At 40.5% G+C, this 20,888-nt stretch overlaps 1 protein-coding gene across 2 annotated transcripts in view; it reads right to left on the bottom strand.

The window, feature by feature from the left end:
• Positions 1-20,888, bottom strand: part of Dcaf5 (DDB1 and CUL4 associated factor 5) — a 114,642-nt gene that overhangs the window by 58,262 nt on the left and 35,492 nt on the right. For both annotated transcript variants that reach the window (XM_087911697.1, XM_087911698.1), the window contains exons 2-5: positions 14,735-14,878; positions 10,020-10,056; positions 8,986-9,125; positions 7,148-7,277 (exon numbers count right to left, since the gene is read on the bottom strand). In XM_087911697.1, coding sequence (XP_087767823.1) covers positions 7,148-7,277; positions 8,986-9,125; positions 10,020-10,056; positions 14,735-14,846 — 419 coding nt within the window. In that variant the 5' untranslated portion in view covers positions 14,847-14,878. The remainder of the gene's footprint in view (positions 1-7,147; positions 7,278-8,985; positions 9,126-10,019; positions 10,057-14,734; positions 14,879-20,888) is intronic.

Genomic DNA, 20,888 nt, shown 5'->3' with positions numbered 1-20,888 from the left:
TACCTATCTACCTTTTCACAGATGTAATGCTGTCTTTGTTTAACAAAAGTTCTTAATTTTAATAAAATCCAATTTGGTTTTTAGAGACAGGGTTTCTCTGTGTATCTCTGGCTATCCTGGAAATCACTCTGTGACCAGATTGGCCTCAAACTCAGAGATCCACCTGTCTTTGCTTCTCAAATGCTAGAATCAAGAGCATGTGTCAAGCTAGGCACTGTGGTGTACACCTTTAATCCCAGGGCTTGGGAGACAGAGGCTACATAGTGAGTTCCAGAACAGTCAGAGCTACACAGTGAGACCCGGCCTCGAAAACAAAAGCTACACAGTAAGTCCTTGTATTGAACACAAACAAACAAAACAAAACAAAGTGCCTTAGTGTAGGGGCTGAAATATGTAGGCCCATATTCCACATTGTCTGGTGGTCAGAGAATCTGAGCGACTTACAGGCGCAATTTGCACCTTCCACATAGGAATGGATCGCCTGGCTCTTTTGAAGTAAAGCAATCCCAACAGGTGCCACGACATGCTAATGTAATTCTGCTCCTTTCATTATAACTATGAGGTCACTTGGGGGAGAGGTGCTTTCAATCTACTTGACCAAATGGACATAGGTAAGTCATGACTTAAGTCATTCCCCACTACCTAGGAAACAGAATGCTAATGAAGCTTTTTTTACCTTTCCCCTCAGTTTACGTTGATATAAAAGCTGTTTGAAAAATAAACACGGGGGGCTGGAGAGATGGTTCAGAGGTTAAGAGCATTGTCTGCTCTTCCAAAGGTCCTGAGTTCAATTCTCAGCAACCACATGGTGGCTCACAACCATCTGTAATGGGGTCTGGAGCCCTCTTCTGGCCTGCAGGCATACATACAGACAGAATATCGTATACATAATGAATGAATGAATGAAGAAAGAAAGAAAGAAAGAAAAGAAAAGAAAAGAAAAGAAAAGGAAAGAAAAGAAAAATAAACACGGGTGATTTGGGGATTTGAATAATCCCTGAAACTCCCCCCCATTGTGTGAATTGTGTCTTCATTTTTCCCATACCTCTACGCCGGTAAAAAATGGTTTTTTTGTTGTTGTTGTTGGGACCGGTCCCCAACACTTTAGTAACACTTTCTTTTATGAACATTGCTTTTGAAGTACTTTTGAAAAAAATGAAATATGCAAGTGTGAGTATGTAGATGTGTATGGATTCAAGTGCCTGAGGGGCAGAGTGTTCAGCTGCTTAGTTAAGAAATCTGTCCACTTGGCTGGACATGGTTGTACATGCCTTTAATTCCAGCACTTGGAAAGCAGAAGCAGAGGCAGGCACATCTCTGGTCAATATTGTGAATTCCAGGCCAGCCAGAGCAACATAGTAAGACCCTGTTTCAAATTCTTTGTCTACTTTGATAGGGAAAGAGGGATCAGGGCAGTCTCATTCTTTTAAGTTGAAGCAAATACCAAAGGCTTTGATGTTGGATGCCAGGTTTTAACATTTTATATGAGGAACCCTCAAATGCAATATGACAGACATTTCTCGGCTGGCCCAGAAGGCAAGGAGATACATCTATTTCAGTCTCTATTGAAGTAGGATTGACACAGGTCCCAAAGAGCAGACACGTCGACCTAGGCATCCCAAGAGCCAGACCAGGTCCTACGGGGAACTTTCTCTGACAGTGGTGGCCATGCTTGCTCCTGTTACTGTGACACAGCACTGAAAGCAGCCTGGGGAGGAGAGGGTTTACTTGGCTCACAGACCCATCCGCAGGGAAAGCCAGTGAGGACTCCAGAGCAGGAACTGAAGGGAGACCACAGAGGGCTGCTGCTTACTGGGTTGTTTCAGAATCCCTTTCTTACACCTCTTCCCAGGACCTGCACAGGGTTATACCACCCCAGCAGGCTGGGACCTTCTATATCTATCAACAATCAAGAAAACTGCTCACATGTCAGTTTGATGGAGGAGGTTCTGTAACTGAGGTTCCTTCTTCCCAGGTAAGTCTAGCTTTGTGTCAGATTGACAAAAACTAACTCACAAGTAGGAATCTGTACTTTCTCACTGCCCATTTTTCCACAGGTCATTTATACAATGCCTAAAATATCATCTACTAAGGTAAATCTTAAAAGGAATTTCTGATTTGCCTACTTCTATTATTAAGTGAGAAAGAACCACTTTCTCATTATCCTTGTCAAAGTTACTTGGCATAAAACAGTTCCTGACAGAATCTAAAAAGACTGAAGGGAAAGAGATGGGGGGGGGGTGAGGAGACCACTACAGCAGGCAGAGCATGAGGAAAGCTTTGCTCTCTCTCCATTCTCTAGACAGTAGAGGACCGCAGTTCTGAAACTAGCCCACGGCTGCTGCAACAGTCCGAGCATGTTGTAAGTGGAATGTTGGCACTGACAAAGGAGGGAGGTTGTGGAAATGGATCAGAAATATCGAAATGGAACCAATGACATCTTGTTTGACTGTGTAAAATATGTTCATAGGTGTGAAGGTCTCTCCTTTAGTCAGTTACACAAGTTTCCCCTCCCTATGGCCCAGTCATCACTGCCCAGACGCCTAAAGCTGAACTTTCCAATTTAGGATCAAGCAAGTAATCTGAGGGTTTAAGATTAATATTAAGCCTTCAGGAAGTGGTGGAACTGGGCTAGATATATGGCTCAGTGGTTAAGAGCTTTGCTTGTTCTTTTAGAGGACCTGGGTTCTATTCTCAGCCCCTCCAAGGCAACTAACAATCATATTTAACTACAGTTCCAGTGGATTTGATGCCCTCCTCTACAGGCATTGCACACACAGAGTGCACAGACACACATGCAGGCAAAACATCCATACACATAAAAGAAAATAAATTAACAAATAAATAAATGGATCTTTTGTGTGGCAGAAGAAAGATAATTTATTGAAGGGCTCACATAAATAAGGGAAAATACAAAAGAAATGGAGCATGCAGCCATGGGCCCAGTCAGAGGGTAGAAATCCTAAAGACGGAGTCAAGTTTGTCTGTGTATGTGAGAGAGGCTGAGCCTTGAACTTAAAACATGAAAGTTGAATTCCAGACTGATAAAATCATAAAAGGCAACAGGATTCTAGATAATATTTAACAAAAAGAGAATGAAAACGGCTTTGCATCTTCTGGGGATGCATTTCCTAGAAAAGGCAAAAAGCACAGGACCTGGGACTTTCAGCTAAAGCGTATGAAGCTTCTCCCAACAAATGCAACCTCTGAGTGAGATTGCAGTCTTCCTTGATGCTAATAAATAGATTCTTAAAAAAAAAAGTGGTTGATGCGGGAGAATTGTCTGTATTCTGTCAATCATATTTTAATAAAACACTGATTGGCCAGTCAGGCAGTATAGGCGGGATAGCCAGACAGGAAGTAGAGGTGGCGCAAAGAGACTGGGAGTATTCTGGGAAGCAGGAAGCTCCTTCTCCATTCCTGCCCAGATCACTGAAGAAGCAATATGTAAGCTGCCCAGCTGGAAAAGGTACTGAGCCATTATGGCTAACATAGATAATGATAATGGATTAATATAAGTTACAAGGACTAATAAGAAGCCTGACCTAATGGGTCAATCAGTTTATAATCTTATGGAGTCTTGTGTGTGATTTTCTTTGGGATATGCTGGCTGTAGGGTACCGGGCAGGACAGATACCCCAACAAGCCGGCCTGCCTTTCTAAAAGTGGTAGGACCCTGATTACACCAAGAAGTTTAAAGGAGAACCTTTAACTCAGTTTTGGCTCTTAGTACAGAAATAAAGGTTCAATGATATATAAAATCTTTTGATTTTTCAAAAGAGAAGCACATATGTGCATATATACATATGCAAAACATTCATATATATATATATATGGATAATACTAAAAACAAACATAAAACAAAACTTAGACTATAGTCACATATGGTAGCACAGGCCTGTAAAGAGACAAAGGCAGAACCAGGAGTTCAAGATCATCCTCAGAGAGGCAGCAAATTTGAGGCCTGCCTGGACTGTACAACCCTGTCTGAAAACAACAACGAAAAGAAAAGAAACAAGCCAAGTAGTGTCCGCAACAGCACACTTTTTATCCCAGCACTCAGGAGGCAGAAGAAGGGGAATCTATAAATTCGAGGCCAGAGCGAGTTCCAGGACAGCCAGGACTGCACAAAGAAACCACTGGCCTAGCTCTACACTCAGTTTGAAGGGTCCAGACAGCACGGCAGCACTCAAGCTCTGCAGCCTTTTCCCTCTTCCCTCAGGTTTTCATTCTCGTTCTCTCTCTCTCAATTCTTTTTTTTTTTTCCCCCCGAGACAGGGTTTTTTTTCTGTAGCTTTGGAGCCTGTCCTGGAACTAGCTCTGGAGACCAGGCTGGCCTTGAACTCACAGAGATTCACCTGCCTCTGTCTCCCGAGTGGTGGAATTAAAGGTGTGCGCCATCACCGCCCGGCCCCCACTTAGGTTCTCTTAGGTTGGACCAGATGCTAACTCAAGTCTTGTCCACCGCTAACATTTTATTCTGCCAACCAGCCCTCTAATGGGTTTATTTCAGGGCAGTGGTGGAACAGAATGACTGTGTCCATACACCTACAGGCTCAGGTTAAAGTAGATCAGTCTGGTTTAGGAGAAGGCAAAAAAAACCAACAACTTAATATTCATACGCTGGGCTGAGAGGAACAGATATTCAGGAGGGCATCCTCATGGCTTTAAGGAGACTATCTCTAGGAGTCCAACAGCCAGCCATTCAGAGTAGATCCTGAATTCACCCACAGGAAATAATTTATGATAAAGACCCAGTACAGACCACAGCAGACCAAACCTAGACTCCTAAGGGTAAGCAACTTGTCCTTTCTGGGCTGAGGTCTCAATAAAAGCTTTTTCTTTCTTTAAAACAACAACAAAAACAAACCACAAACGAAACTGTAATATATCTCATTATATAGCCCTGGCTGGCCTGGAACACCACAGGCCTCCAACTCAGAGAGATCCACCTGCCTCTGATTCCCAAGTGTTGAGATTAAGGGTGTGTGCCACAACACCAAGTAAAATCTTTTTGTGCTAGTGAAAAAAAAAATTTTCATTTACTCTCTAAGACTACTACATATAATTTTAATTGCAATTATAAGGGGTTTACAAGACTCCTAAAACAACTTTCTATAAATATCTCTGAAATAGCCTATCCTGCTTAAAGCTTGTCCTCCTGAGGGACTCCAAACTATCCAAAGATCTGGGTTGGGGTTTCTAGAGAGTTGTATTCAAGAAACAAATTATCTACTGCAACTCAGCATAATTAATCCTACAAGGAAAAGACTGACAGCCTCCCTCCCTCTCCTTTACACAACTTGTACTAAGGGAATTCAAACAGAAGAAGAGCTGTAATTGAATCCCTAATTCCAGGGTATGTGAAATTAAGAGGACTTCTCAGAGTATGCCACGCCCCTTTCTACCTGGCACCAACAAAGCCTTGTACAGCATTAGAAGGGCTGAAATAGCAAGGCAAAGACCTTGCTCCCATAGGCCTGTGCTCCACTGCTGCCAAAAATAGAATTAGGCTAGACTGCCACTGGTCCTATTAGATGCTTTTCTTTAATATGTGCTTTAAAAAAAAAAACAAAACTATAGGCTATGAGAAAAAACACAAAAGTCCAGCCATAACTAAAGAAATAAAAACAATAAATATCATTTTCCTCCAGAAGACTAGCATCAGTTTGCTGACACAGGTCTGGAAAAACATATAGCAACTATTACAGTTAGTAGATTTGTAAGTCACTGTAGCCTTTGGTGGTAATGGTAAAAATTTGAATTTTTTTTAAATCAAAAACACCTTCTTTAGGCATGGTGATACACATTTGTAATCACTTGGAGGTAAAGACAAGAAGATCAAAGTTCAAAGCTCAAAGAAGCAAGATGGCCACTTGCAACTCTAAGTGGAGCAGAAGGCAGGCTGGGAACAGGCTGGCATAGGCAGTTCACATTCTGCCTTTTGTAGAATGGATGAGCTAGAGCCATTGTTCAGAAACACCATGCGATGACAGAACTAACTAAACCTAAGAAACTAAAGAGCCTGTCTTCTTTTTGGATAGTAACTACAACTATCTAATCTTCAACCCCATCGAAGGCCTGATCAAGTTGGGACTGGGCCAGTGTACTTTTTAATAATAAAAACAGAAGAAACAAGCTAGCTCCCCAAAACCCCATAGTCTCAGTCATTAACTTTTTGTTGTTGTCTCTAGTCCTGTTAAGGGAATGAAACAGGTGAACCAATTTCCCTCTCAAAAACTACATTACTGAATAGAAAATATATAATTTCCATATAATTTTAGGAGTTCACAGATCTACTAAAGTGTACTGAGGGACACCCTGTGGCCTGAAGTTAAGAAACCTTAGCTCAGGGGTTGGAGAGATGGTTCAGGGGTTAAGAGCACTGGCTGCTCTTCCAAAGGTCGTGAGTTCAATTCCCAGCAACCACACAGTGGCTCACAACCATCTATAATGAGATCTGATGCCCTCTTCTGGTGTGCAGGCAGAACACTGCATACATAATAAATGAATCTTAAGGTATGAGTTCAGTTCCCAGGCAACCACACTGTGGTTCACAACCATCTATAATGAGATATGATGCCCTCTTCTAGTGTGCAGGCAAAACACTGCATACATTATAAATGAATCTTAAATCTTAACCAAAAAAAAAAGTTTGTTTGTTTTTTTTTAAAAAAAAAAACCTACCTAGCTCTGTGGCAATGAACGTGGCAATGAACCCCTACCCAGAAGAGCTCCTGTGCAAGTCCGGAAGCACTGAAGGGAGGTGTTTACCCCTTCACACAATTGCTCAGTAACTACTCGGTCTAGGATTCAGACTACAACTTCTGACTCCACAGAAAGGAAAGTGAATCAGGACAGGTTAAGAGATGCCCACACCTTTAACCCCAGGCAGAGACAAATGGATCTCTGTAAGTCTGAGGCCAACCTGGTCTACGAAGAGAGTTTCAGGACAACTAGGGTAATGCAGAAAAAAAGGCTGTCTTGAAAAACAAGACAGAAGAACACAGAAAGAAGAAAAAATAAATAAAAAAGATCCTTAATTGAGCTTAGCTGCTACACAAGTTCTTGCAACACTTGCAGGTTGACTCACTCCCTGAGAAATGAAGAAGGCAAAGGCTGAAGTACTTTCTCATCTGGGGCTTACCTCTGAGGTTTTCTAATGTCCCATAGTCCCACGCCTTCCTTTGAATTGGCTGTGGCCAATAACCTGGGCTCCACGGGGTTAAACATGACACTGTGAAAGGCTGATGGATAATTTGCCAGGCAGAAGGGCTCTGTGAAGACAGAAACGAGACACCGTCTATGAGGGCAGGCAGTTGAGCAGGAGTAAATGAAAGGTGGTTCCCCTCCTGTGTAGTGAACACCTCACAAGCACCTCCACATCTCCCTAAGCCTCCAATACCAATTAAATGCACATAGCCAAACTTTAAACTGTAATACTCAGACCCTAGTGTTTCAAAGGGAAAAGTGTGCTGTTTACAAAACAAAAGATGAATTCTGCTAGAAAATTTCACAACTTCTGGCAAAGTTATTATACCTTTAATATTTAAAAAATTGAAAGTTTTATAATAAATAGATTTAATGAAGACAAAGTGAAACAGTGGAAACCTGAGACAAAGCAAAGCACCAGTGCAGTTCCCCTTCTGGTTCACGATGCTCCCCAAATGGACAGAACTGTGTTTGACTCCCAGTATCCAAAAGAAGCCTGAGCCAGGCGATGGTGGCACACACCCTTAATTCCAGCACCTGGGAGGCAGAGGCAGGGGACATGTCTGTGAGTTCCTGGTCTATAAAGCTAGTTCTAGGACAGGCAGCTATTAGACAGGAAAAACCCTGCCTCAAGGGGAAAAAAAAAAGCCTAGTCCCCCTTTTCTGTAACTGAGGGAGAAGAATTGTAAGGTCAAAGCCAGCCTGCATTATATACCCACAATATGTTTTCGTTTTAAACTTTAACACTTGAGCTGCCTTTGAATCCAGTCAATTCCTAATCAACTTGACCTGGAACTCCTGCACCCTTTGCATAAATTACAGTTCCTGGTGAGGAAAGAATCACTTTGCTACATGGAACTAACATACTCCTCTAAGATCTGCTACAATCAAATAAAGACAAAAATAACTTCATTATCTATGGTTTCCAAATAAGTCATGTTCAGGGCCTTGGACAGGGGAAGCACTCAGACACCTCAGGAATAGAGCATGCAGAAAAGGGATCAGTATACATACAAGCACCCAGAAATGCAGCAACAGATACTGTCTGTTGTGACCAGCTCTGCTGACCAAGGACAGGCTTCTTTGTCATCCTGAACCTGTAAAGGTCTGATATATGAGCAAATACAGACCTGGTCCTGCCTGCCAAAGAAGGCGAGACAGTAACTGTGGATTCACAGGTTACTAGTTTGATCATTACTGAATCAAACTAAGGACAGAAGTGGGCATGGTGGTAGAATCAGAAAAAACAGTACGAGATTTCCCTCTGCAGGATATAAGCTAAGAAGATACATTTCCTGAAGAACCTCAGAGGTGATAAAATAAGTCCTTCAGTCAGCAACTGTAAAGTGGAGGAGGAGACAAGAGTGTACTTGCCAACACTTACCCACATGGAGTTAAGGTGAGAGTCTGTGGGGCCTTGAAACAAGAAGTACACAGTGTCCCTCTTCTCTGCAAACAATCCACAAAGTGTGGACCAGCACCACAAAAGAGGAGTCTTTGGCAGCTACCCCCACAATGAAGCATCACATATTCTGGGACCACTGAGTGCCAAGGGACAGGGTCTGTGCAGTCACAGACAGCTGTAGAATGTTTGGTAAATGTGGTCTACTTCTGACTACCTGGGGCAAGATGGGCCCTCCAGTGTCACTTATCCAGAGTACCAGATTTCTCTTCCCTAGCTGTAACTCACACACAGATTATAAAGCAAACACACAATGAACTTGCTATCACACTATTGAGCATAACCCAACAATTTATTACACAGTGGCCTACCTCCATGGGGAGACTCCCGGATGTCCCAAATGAGAACCCGGCCATCATCTGAAGAGCTGGCAAAAATGTTGTCATTCACTGGGCTCACTGACAAGCCATACACTGCATCTTCATGAGCAAACACATCCAGGGTCTCACTGCTGAGAAACAGAACAGAGAAGCAATTGGCACAAACACACACACAGACAAGGTGCAGAGTCCCAGCCCTATGGTACCTAGCTAGGATTCAGTTTCTCTCATTCCCAAGACAAAGTCAACTTTGGTAAACCAACAAGATATTGAATTAGCTAATTAGTGCAATGCTCAAATGAAAAAATAAATATATAATGTATGTACATAAAATATCTATGTATACATTTAAAGGTATTATTACCTTTATAAATTTCCTAATTTTCATACTAAGCATAGCTCATGTTTCTATTTGTCGCAAACTCATCTACTTGTATGGAGAGGTGAAAGTGGTACGAGATTTCCCAAAACAGAGGAGGAGTTTAAAGGCAGCCAGACCTGGTAACAGCAGAAGTAGAGAGCTCTCAGCAGACTTGCATGGTGATTAACAGCACAGCTCTGAGCTAGCCAGAACCCAGTGCCTAACAACTCTGGGCCTTTGCACCCTCCTGTCATGGATATCACAGCAGTATCCCTCACAAAATGAATGTGATGGTTAAATAACTGGATGCAGAAAAAGCTCTTAACAGGGCCTGGAACATGATAGTAAGAACTCAATAAATATTAGCTACTATCAACTATTAATTTTTATTGTGTATAAGTAATAAATATTAAGCAAATAAATATAATAAAGGAGAAAAATCTTTCCCTTTTATCTCTTGTATTTATATGTCAACTCTGCAAATCTTTTTCTTTTTTTAAATATGAAATTTCCTCAAACTATTATAGGAATCATTTTCTTTTTTCAGAAAACTATATTGGTTCCATATTATTTTCTTCAAAAACTAAAATCCACGTCTAAGGAGATATTTGCCTCTGTTCATCTAAAAAATGGTCAGTCATCATCATACCAATAATCTATTTACCTTTCAACATCATGGAGGATAACTTGCTCATCATTTCCTACAAAGGAAAAAGACAGACATTTCATAATTCCTGCAACGTGATCCCTTCCACATGACAATATGGGATTTTAAAGTTTCCAGAAAAAAAAAATTATGAATAGCATCAGCAGGCGGAAGCTCTTGTCTTGAAAACTTATTTCCTAAGTTTGATTCCCTAGAACCCATGGCTAAAGAAGAAAAACTAATTCCTGAAAGTCATCCTACACATGTGCCATGGCATGTGTATTGAGCTGGTGCACACATGTGCACGCATGCATGTGCTCACGCGCTCTATCTCTTCTCTCTTCTCTCTCTCTCTCCACACACACACACACACATACACACAAAGTATCAACACACTCAAAATACAAAATAGGAATGTTAAGTTAGAAAAAAAATATGAAGACAATTTAGGAGGTCAGGCATAATATACCTGCTTGTAATCCCAACACATGGTGGGTGGAGGGGCAGAATGAGGAGGCTCAGAGTGCCTAGGATAAGTGAGAAACTGCCTCAACAAGTCACATATTTTCTCTAAAAAAAAATTAAGGGCAGAACAGTCTTTACCGAGTTTTTTGTTTTGTTTGTTTAAAAAGAGCAAGTAAAACCTGGTAACTTTCTTAGAATACATTATTCAGGAGATTAGACCAAAATAAACCGTTAGCCATTCAGGAAAAGAGTGGACAATCATTTCACTTATCCACACTAACCCACTCACCCCTGGGGCAAAGCAACCATCAGCTGCTAAGACTTAGAATACAGTCTCTTAACAACTAATTAGGCTTCTGCAGTCCACGTGAACACAGGGATAATATAACCACCTACTTTGCTGGGCTATTACAAGGAAATGAGCCTATAAAAGCACTCAGAATCAGGCTGAACTTGATAGGCCTCCAATAAATGTTGTTTCTACCTAATCCTTCATAGCATTAAAATCTGGTGAGTGTGATCCTAAGTGATGGAAGAGCTTTCTTCTACAACTCTCTCTATATTCTTATTCTAAAAAATCTAAAACACTATTCATGATATGCCTTCAAATGGTTTATAAAGCCAAAAACAATTAAAGCAAGCATGTGTAAAACGAAAGACATATTCCACTCTCAGATGAACAGCCCAAAGCCATCTAAAATAGACAGCAAAAATAGCAGTAAGGATGTGGTCTAAGTCATCTCAACTTTCAAAGCGCTAGCTATAAATTCTCCAGTGGGTACATACGAATGACATAAGTACTCACACTAATAACTTCCAAGTGCCCAAAATAGCGGGGCACTGGGGACAAGAGAATAAGATTCTGTCCAATCCTTTATGAATTGAAAGCCTTGCCAGGCGGTGTCACACACCTTTAATCCCAGCACTCAGGAGGCTCAGGCACATCTCTGTGAGTTCAAGGCCAGCCTGGTCTACAAGTACAAGTGCCAGTTCCAGGACAGGCTCTAAAGCTACAGAGAAACCATGTCTCAAACCCCTCCCCCTCCTGCACTCAGGAGGCAGAGGCAGACAGATCTCTGTGATCTACCAAGACTACCTGGTCTACAAAGTGAGTTCTAACACAGCCAGAGCTACATAGTGAAACCATGTATCAAAAATCCAACACCCCGTCTCAAAAAAAAAAAAAAAAAGAAAGAAAGAAAGAAAGAAAGAAAGAAAGAAAGAAAGAAAAGAAAAAAGAAGAAAAAAAAAGGAAAGAACTTAGTCCAATTATATAAACTAGGAGGAGGAAGAGGGGGGTGAGCTGTGGGGAAATGGGACTTTTAGTTTTAGGGACAATTATCCCCTTCATGTACAGAGAGAAAGTATACGAGAGAATCAGATATCAAAGACATTCAAGCAACTCTAAACTCCCAGTTTAAGGATAAACTGGCCATGTGGCTCAGACTTACAAACCCAGTACTGAGGAAGCAGAGGCAGGAAGACTTCCTTATGTTCAAGGCCAGTCTGGGCTTCAACAGTGAGTGGTAAACCATGTTAGGTCAGCTTGGGCTATAGTGAGACCCTGCCTCAGGGAATTTTAAAAGGTGGAGAGAAACAGGGTCAAATAAAGCAGCCCAATGTCACCTAAGACACCAAATGGTATAGTTGGCAAGGGGAATGAGGCTGGACAGGTCAGCTGGGTCAGACCTTATCCTGTGAGTATTAGAGAGTCAAAGAAAAACACAGCCAATTTTGGTTTGTTTTGAAGACAGGGTTTTTCTGTTTAGCCTGGACTGTCCTGGAACTTGCTCTGTAGACCAGGCTGTTCTCAAATTCAAAGATCTACCTGTCTCTGCATCCTGAGTACTTGGATGAAAGGCATGCATCAAATATTTTTTAATGAAAATTTATGGGAGAGATAGCTGGGACAACAGATTTGCCACACAAGTATGGTGACTTGTGCTGTTGATCCCTGGACTCACATAAAGGTACAAGGACAAGAGCAACTTCACAAAGTTGCCCTTTTACCTCTGTACACACAATGTGCCTTCACATACTGTGCACACACAATAAATTAAGAAGCCATTCTAAAACACAGAAATTGAATGAAAACTTGTGTAAGCAATGACTTGAAGAATTGAGAGATCTGACGGACTATAAACAAAACAAAACATGAAAACAAAAACAAAAACAAACCCAAAAAGGCAGGCTGGAGGATGAATTCAAGATCATTGGAAAGGTGAGTTAAGCACAGCGCTGACATCTGTAGTCCCAGAATTGAGAAGGCGGGATATGAAGGACAGGAGTTCAAGGCCAACCCTGTCTACACAGTGAATTCAAGGTCACTATTAGGATGAACCATGTAACCAGGCATGGTGGCATATGCCTAGATTTCTGGTACTCAGGAGGCTAAGGCAGAGATTCTTATGCTTAAAGCCAGCTTGGGCTGCTTAAGGAGATCTTACCACAAAACAAAATCAATCAATGCAAGAGATGAACCTTATACAAAATGGCATTTCTGACAAGTTGAAAGTATGTGTTCAGCAGTTTCTTTTACTGTGATTTTTAAAGTTGTTGTTCCCTCCCCCCTTATTTTGGTCATGTTGAGGTGACTTATAATCTTGCATATACTAGGCAAGTGATCTACCAGCTGAGTGCATTTAAAATGCTTTTGAAATATGGAAGACATTCAGCAGGAAAATCTGCAGTTAACAAAGAGGTCAGGGCTAGAAATTCTGTAGTCAGATAGCCGTTACCAAATTGACTTATCAGTCACTCCAACTGTACCCTAACAACTACCTTTCAAACAAGAATCATTTATAAGTCAGGACATCAAATTGAGCCACAACTGTAAGTATCTTTAAAAATGAAATAGTGGGGGATAAAATGATAGCTCAGTGGTTAAGAGTGCTTGTTATACAATCATGAGAACTGGAGCTCAAATTCCAGCAACTTGCATAACAAGCTAAACATCCCCCAAACACTCACAGCTTCCGCTCTGAAGGAGCCGATGTTCTCCTTTGGCCTCTACACATGCACATACACCCATGCAGACACACACACACGAAGAGTATGTATTTTTTAAAATATATATATATATATAAATAATTATATATAAATAATATATATTATATAATATAAAATATAGTAATAAATATAATATATATAAATAAAAATAAATATAAATTAAGCCTGCTGGGCCAGTTTTTGATTCCCAGAGCCCATATGGTGGAAGGGGAGAACAACTTTAGCGAAGTGTCCTCTGACCTCCACACACTTCCTATGGCATGCTCCTCAAATAAATAAGTAAATGCAATAAAAAGGGGGGTGTTTTTTGTTTTGTTTTTTGTTTTGGTTTGGTTTTTTAAATCAAGCCTAATGTTATTGACCTACAGTCCTATGAAGTAGGAGTTTAAGGTCAACCTGAGCTATTTGAGACCTTTAGTCATCAACCACGCAGCAGCAGCACAGAGATGGAAAGCAGGGAAGGCAGGAAATGCCTATAATCCCAACACCCAGGAGACAGACACGGGCTGAGAGTACAATGTCATGCTCAGCCTCAGATTTCTCAGACCTTGTCTCACAAAACAAAATCATGGTCAAATCTTTTTAGATGAAAATTTATAGCTGGAAAGATGGGTCAAGAGGTAAAAAAAGGTTGGGCAGTGGTGGTGCATGCCTTTAATCTCAGCACTCAGAGACAGAGACAGGCGGATCTTTGTGAGTTTGAGGCCAGCCTGGTCTACAGAGTGAGTTCCAGGACAATCAGGGCTATGCAGAAAAACCCCTCCCCCCGCCAAAAGAAAGAAAGAAAGAGAGAGAGAGAGAGAGAGAGAGAGAGAGAGAGAGAGAGAGAGAAGAAAAGCTTGAAAGCTTGCATGCAGCACAAGCCTGGTAACACAAGCTCGATTCCTGGAAGCTATATGAAAAATGGAAGGAGTACACATACCTACATGTGCAATAATTAAAAATAAATAAATACAATAGCAACAAAAAGTAAAATCCCAGAAGAGATAAAACAGAACATAAAGACAAATCAGTGCATCATATACTTAAGGTTATTTCTTACTGTATTCTGTATGAAGACTGTTCTGCCAAAGAAAGAACCAAGGAAGGGAGGGAAAGAGGGATGGAGGGCAGGGAGAAGGAGGATGGAACCTTAATTCACATGTTCAAACAAACTATGGGAAGGCAGTAATTCCACAGCTCAGTAAGACATAGGAAGAAAAATATGTTATCTGACCATTCTTTCAACTAATCTCCCAAGGTAGCGTCTCTCTTCTTACCTCCAGAGAAGACTTTGGTGTTGCCACTGTTGAAAGCCAGGCAGAAAATGTTGGAATGGTGCTCTCCCTTCAGCTGTATGGGACTGACCCTGGAATGGATAGCTTGTTCCATGTGCCACAGCAGAACTCGGCGGTCATCTCCTCCTTTAGCAAGGACCAAGAATCTAGGGTTAAGATCACTGATATTGCAAGGCTAACACTATTTTGCCGCCTCAACTCCCATCCATTCTGAATCTATGCCTCCCCAACTATAGAAGATTCTGAGAAAGCACACAAATCCAGAATTCTTATCTGTGAGGTACATGAACTCTAAACTGCCCATATTCTCCCAGGAATTTTTTGAGTTTTATTTTTGCTGTCTGATTGACTGCTGTATTTTAGTGGTGATAGAGATAGAACCCAGAGCCTTGTGCACACTAGGCAAGTGCTCTACCACTATATTCCTATCCTTTTCCAAGTTTTGACTCGAACAGATAATACAGAAATTATGGGTAAGCACTGACCTTGAGAACACACTCCCTACCCCAATACGTTTTGTTCCTCTTGTCTTTCTAGAAATCTAGTGTTTAAATATTTGTTTACTATCTGGAATCTTTCTAGTAAAGTCTTTCCAGAAGGGAGCAGGGAATAACCAATAGAACTTGAACTGGTTTCTACAGCTTTGCAACCAAAAAACTCTTATAGCATTTCTAGCATAAAAGTTTGCAAAGCAATCTATGATGTGGACTTAGCAACTACGGGACAGTATACAGACAACTAAGGGCCTGCTTGGCCCTAATAGGAGGTTGATGTAACCTAGTTCTCATGGAAGCCTGACTCTTACCTCTATGTAATTCTCAGTGTCTGAATTGCAAAAGCAATGCCATACTATATAAGCTAGCTCCTAGAGAATGAGAATATACTTGTTCTGTATATTTGTAGATGTGTTAAAAAGTGTCTGGAAGGAGGAACAAACTATTAGCAAAGATTACTTCTAGAAAACAAGAGAAGTTTAGATTGCATTTCTCACTTGGTATACACATATGTACACACACACACACACACTGTTATGTGTACTGGAGCCTGAATGCAAAGTCTTGTGTAATATATCAAGTCTCAAGTGTTCACCACTAAACTATTTATTATACCCATTCCTATTTGATTTTTTTTTTCAAAAAGATTTTATTTATTACATAAACAGTGTTCTGCTTGTATATATGCCTATAGGCCAGAAGAGGGCACCACTCTCATTACGAATGGTTATGAGCCACCATGTGGTTGCTGGGAATTGAACTTGGGAACTCTGGAAGAGCAGTCAGTGAGTGCTCTTAACCACTGAGTCATCTCTCCAGTACTCTATTTGATTTTTTAAAAGTATGTGTAGGTGCATATATATCTGCATGTAGTTATGTGCACATGAGTGCAGCTTCCTACAAAAGCTAGAGGTGTTGGATTCCCTGGAACTGGAATAACACAGTTGTGAGCTGCCTGACATGGGTGATGAGAACTGAATTTGAGTCCTCTGGAAGAGAACTCAATGCTCACAACTGCTGTATCGTATCTCCCACACTTCCTATTTGACTTTTATAACAACTTCACTATGCCCCCCCTAAATTAAGTTACAAGAGAAGCAAATCACAGCATCTCTGAACCTCTTTAATTTTATATAGATGCTGAGCTAGCGGTGAAGCTGCACTGTGTTAACTATGTACTTAGCACCACTTAAAGCACACCTACAAAAGGTCATGTCACAGAACATTAAGCCAACGCAGAGATATCCAAAGGTCTTAGCTAAGGGTAAAAGCTGTGTGTAAAGATATGTGATTCATTACCCATTTGTGTCATTTCCTTTTTTTAAATTCATTTATTTACTTATATTTTATGTATGAGTGCTCTGTATGAACACCTGCACACCAGAAGAGGGCATCAGATCCCATTACAAATGGTTGTGAGCCACCATGTGGTTGCTGAGAATTGAACTCAGGTCCTCTGGAAGAACAACCAGTGCTCTTAACTGCTGAGCCATCTCTCCAGCCCCCGTGTCATTTCTTTTTTAAAAGTTATACAATAGAAGGAGTTTTGGCAGTTTTGTTCTCTGTAGAATTGCCCACACCTAAATGAGTGAACCAAAAGTGCTAGGGATGGGGTCTACAGAGTGAGTCCAGTTCAGTATGACCTGTCTCTGATAGAGTTAAGTTTTCAGTACTTAGTTGTTGGATGAAGGGACATGGAAGGACAAGTGAAAGGCTGGTGGCTGGTACCTTAGAGTCACCCTTACTTAGGACACCTTCTGTAAGTTCTGTAAGTAATGGCTGGAGAAAGTATGTAGATTTTTTTTTGATTCTTTTTTTTATTGATTCTTTGGGAATTTCACATTATGTACCCCAATCTCCTAGTTCCTCCTCATCTGTTCCTTACCCTTGTAGTTTTCCTCCACCAAAGAAAAACTAAAAAATAATAAAAATAAGATAAAGATAAAAAATAATAATAATAATTAAACAGAAAATTAAAATACAAATAAAAATATCAGTTTCAAAAAAAAGTGCCAGGGATGGAGAGAAGGCCAAGCGATTAAGAGCAGGGACTGCTCTTACAGAGGAACAAAGTTCAGGGCTCAGTACTCACATCAGCTGACTCAGGATTGCCTGTAAGGATCCACCACCCTCTTGTGGCCTCCCATGGCAATGTACTCGTGTACAAAGGCATAGAATACACAAAATTAAAAATAAAAATCTTTATTAAAGTAAACCCTGAACGTTATTACACATGCACATTTTTGCATGTACCCCACAGCCATGCATGGGTGACTTTATGGAAGTTGTTACCTCTTAGGCTGTATTTGGGACACTTCTTTTCAACATGGTAAAAATGAAAAAGAACTAAATTGTTAGGAGAACAAAACAAGTCACAGAGAAGAAAAAAATTACAGACATATCTGATAAATTACTCAAATTGTAAGGGCTCCCTAGAACCAGGTGATGAAAAATAATCTGAGTATCTGTAGCAGGCACTGAACACATTCACTGCTTTCCTCCTAGCTGCAGATGTCATGTGACAGCTACTTCAAGCTCCTGCAGTCTTGGCTTCCCTTCCCTGAACTTTGAATCTAAATAAACTCTCACTTAAAATAATAATAATAATAAAAAAATCAATCTGACTTTAGAATGACAAATACTTCATAAAAAAATAGTAAAGGGAAAATAGGCAGCACATTACCGGGGAAATGAAAATAATTAGGTACTACTGTGTACATATATTATATATATATACAGTATATATATATACTGAGAGAGAGAGAGAGAGAGAGAGAGAGAGAGAGAGAGAGAGAGAGAGAATATAGTATTTATTGAAGTACTCAAATCTGGGTAACACCAAATGAGCAAAGATTGAGCATCTACTGATAGGAGGTTAAATGGAACAGCCACTAGGAAAATACTGTGATGTTTCTTAGAGAACTAAAGACACTTTCATTATGCAATCCAGGAATTGTGTTCTTTTGCATTTACCCCAAGCTGCAGGACCAAGTAGGGAGGAGAGGAGGTAGAAGAGAGTGCAGGCAGAAATGGCTGGAATTGGCGGGCATTCGAGGGTTGTGTAGAAACCTACTGCAGGGGAAACTGTCTGGAATCTATGATGGTGTTACTAACAAGGACTCCTAGTGATGTTGGATACTGAACCTCAACTGGCCATCTCTTGCTGCCAGGGAAGACTTCCAGCGGTGGGTTTGGATTGGGTTCACATTCAATTGAATTGTTGGCCAAAGGGGTCCTACAGAAATCCCCAAACCACCTAGTCTGTTGCTATGATAAAAAGTTGCTCTCTGCAAACTTATAAAAGGGCAACAACCACATAACTCACAGAACAGGAAGAAGTCAAGCTGGTACCTACATGGAGTTTTCACACCTACCTTTCTAGTCTGTTTGGTGTGGGAAAGTACTCTGGAAGCTACCAAAAGAGAAATGTGGATACCAACACCAACCAAGTCACAAAACTTTTGACATACAATCTGTCCTACCTGTAAAATACGCTAGGGCAATGGTGGCACAGAACTTGTGGGAGAAGCCAACCAATGTCTGATTTGATCTAAGGCACACTCTACAAGAAGGAACTCATATCCCACACTACTAGGGTGACCAAAAACCATAGATTAGCTATCCCAGAGACCTAGGGCGAAACAAACGAAGTATCAATAAAATGACTCCTAATGATATTCTGCTATATTCATAGATAAGTGCTTTACCCACTCATCAGAGTCTTCTCCCAGCAGCATATAGGAACAGATGTAGAGACCCACAGCCAGACAGTATGTGGACAGGGTCTCTAAACAGGAAGTCTCCATCAAATTCCTTCCCTCAAAGATCAGGGAATCCCTCAGCGATTGTGAGAACCCGAGGAAATGGAGGACACAGGAACAACTTCCTCCGAATCAACTAAGTAAGGAGCATATGTGCTCAGTGAGACTGAAACAGCAAGCACAGGGCCTGCGTGGGTCTGCACGCATCTTCTGCATGTAGATCACAGGTACCAGCTTAGTACTTTTATGGGACTCCTGACTGTGGGAATGATTGGGTCTGACTCCTGTGCCTGCCCTTGCACTCTTTTCCTTCTAAAGAGTTGACATGTCCATCTTCCATATGATAGTTTTAGCTGCATTACATTATATTTTATCATGTTTAGATGCTATCTCTTAGAAGCCTGTTCTTTTTTAATGAGAAACAGAAGGGGAAGGGGAGAAAATGGGAGGAGCAGAGGGAGGGAAAATTATCATCAGGATATATTACATAAGAAAAGAATCTCTTGGGGACAAAGAGGGAGGAGGAGAGGGAGGGGGGAGTGGGAGGGTGTTGGGAGGAGGGGCGTAAATGGAAACTTTTTATAATTTAATAAAATTACAAAAAAAAAAAAGAAAAGAATCTCTTTTCAATAAAAAAGCAAACAAATGTGATTAAAAGTAAATCTAACAAGTTATCAACATTTTGTTAAATCTGATTGTTATATATAGTTTAAATAAGGAATTATTTAAATAAGGAATTATTATATCTTATAGGAATAATGGTGCTGTGGTTATATTTTTTTAAAAAGTCTTTATCAGTATGGAATATATTATACTAAGAGATGATAAGGCATATGCCTGGATTTTTTAAAAATATTTTTTAAAAAGAAAAACTAAGAAAATGTAGAAAATTATAGATGAGAATACTACATTATTCTACTTTTTTGTATTATTAAAAACTTCTGACAGATTCAATGCAATGCCCATCAAAATCCCAGCAAAATTCTTCAAAGACCTCGAAAGAACGGTACTCAACTTCATATGGAAAAGCAAAAAAACCCAGGATAGCCAAAACAATCCTGTACAATAAAAGAACTTCTGGAGGCATCACAATCCCTGACTTCAAACTCTACTACAGAGCTACAATATGGAAAACAGCCTGGTATTGGCATAAGAACAGAAGGACCAATGGAACCAAATAGAAGACCCGGATATCAATCCACACATCTTCGAACACCTGATCTTTGACAAGTAAGCAAAAAATATCAAATGAAAAAAAGAAAGCATATTTAACAGGTGGTGCTGGCATAACTGGATATCAATCAACATGTAGAAGAATGAAAATAGACCCATATCTATCACCATGCACAAAACTCAAATCCAAATGGATCAAAGACCTCAACATAAAGCCAGACATACTGAACCTTACAAAAGAGAAAGTGGGAAGTACATATAAACGCATTGGCACAGGGAACCACTTCCTAAATATAACCCCAGCAGCACAGGCACTGAGAGAAACAATTAATAAATGGGACCTCCTGAAACTGAAAAGCTTCTGTAAAGCAAAGGACATGGTCAATAAGACAAAACGACAGCCTACAGAATGGGAAAAGATCTTCACTAACCCCACATCAGACAGAGGACTGATCTCCAAAATATACAAAGAACTCAAGAAATTGGACACCAAAAGATCACATAATCCAATAAAAAAAAAATGGAGTACAAACCTAAACAGAGAACTCTCAACAGAGGAATCTAAAATGGCTGAAAGACACTTAAGGAAATGTTCAATAGTCATCAGAGAAATGCAAATCAAAACAACTCTGAGATTTCATCTTACACCTGAAAAGAATGGCCAAGATCAAAAACACTGATAACAACTTATGCTGGAGAGGTTGTGGG

This window comes from Myodes glareolus, chromosome 11 (genome assembly GCF_982192425.1).
Source record: "Myodes glareolus chromosome 11, mMyoGla1.1, whole genome shotgun sequence".
In the NCBI taxonomy this organism is placed as follows: domain Eukaryota; kingdom Metazoa; phylum Chordata; class Mammalia; order Rodentia; family Cricetidae; genus Myodes; species Myodes glareolus.
The sequence above is the reverse complement of the archived record's forward strand: the minus strand, read 5'-3'. Positions and strand labels throughout refer to the sequence as shown.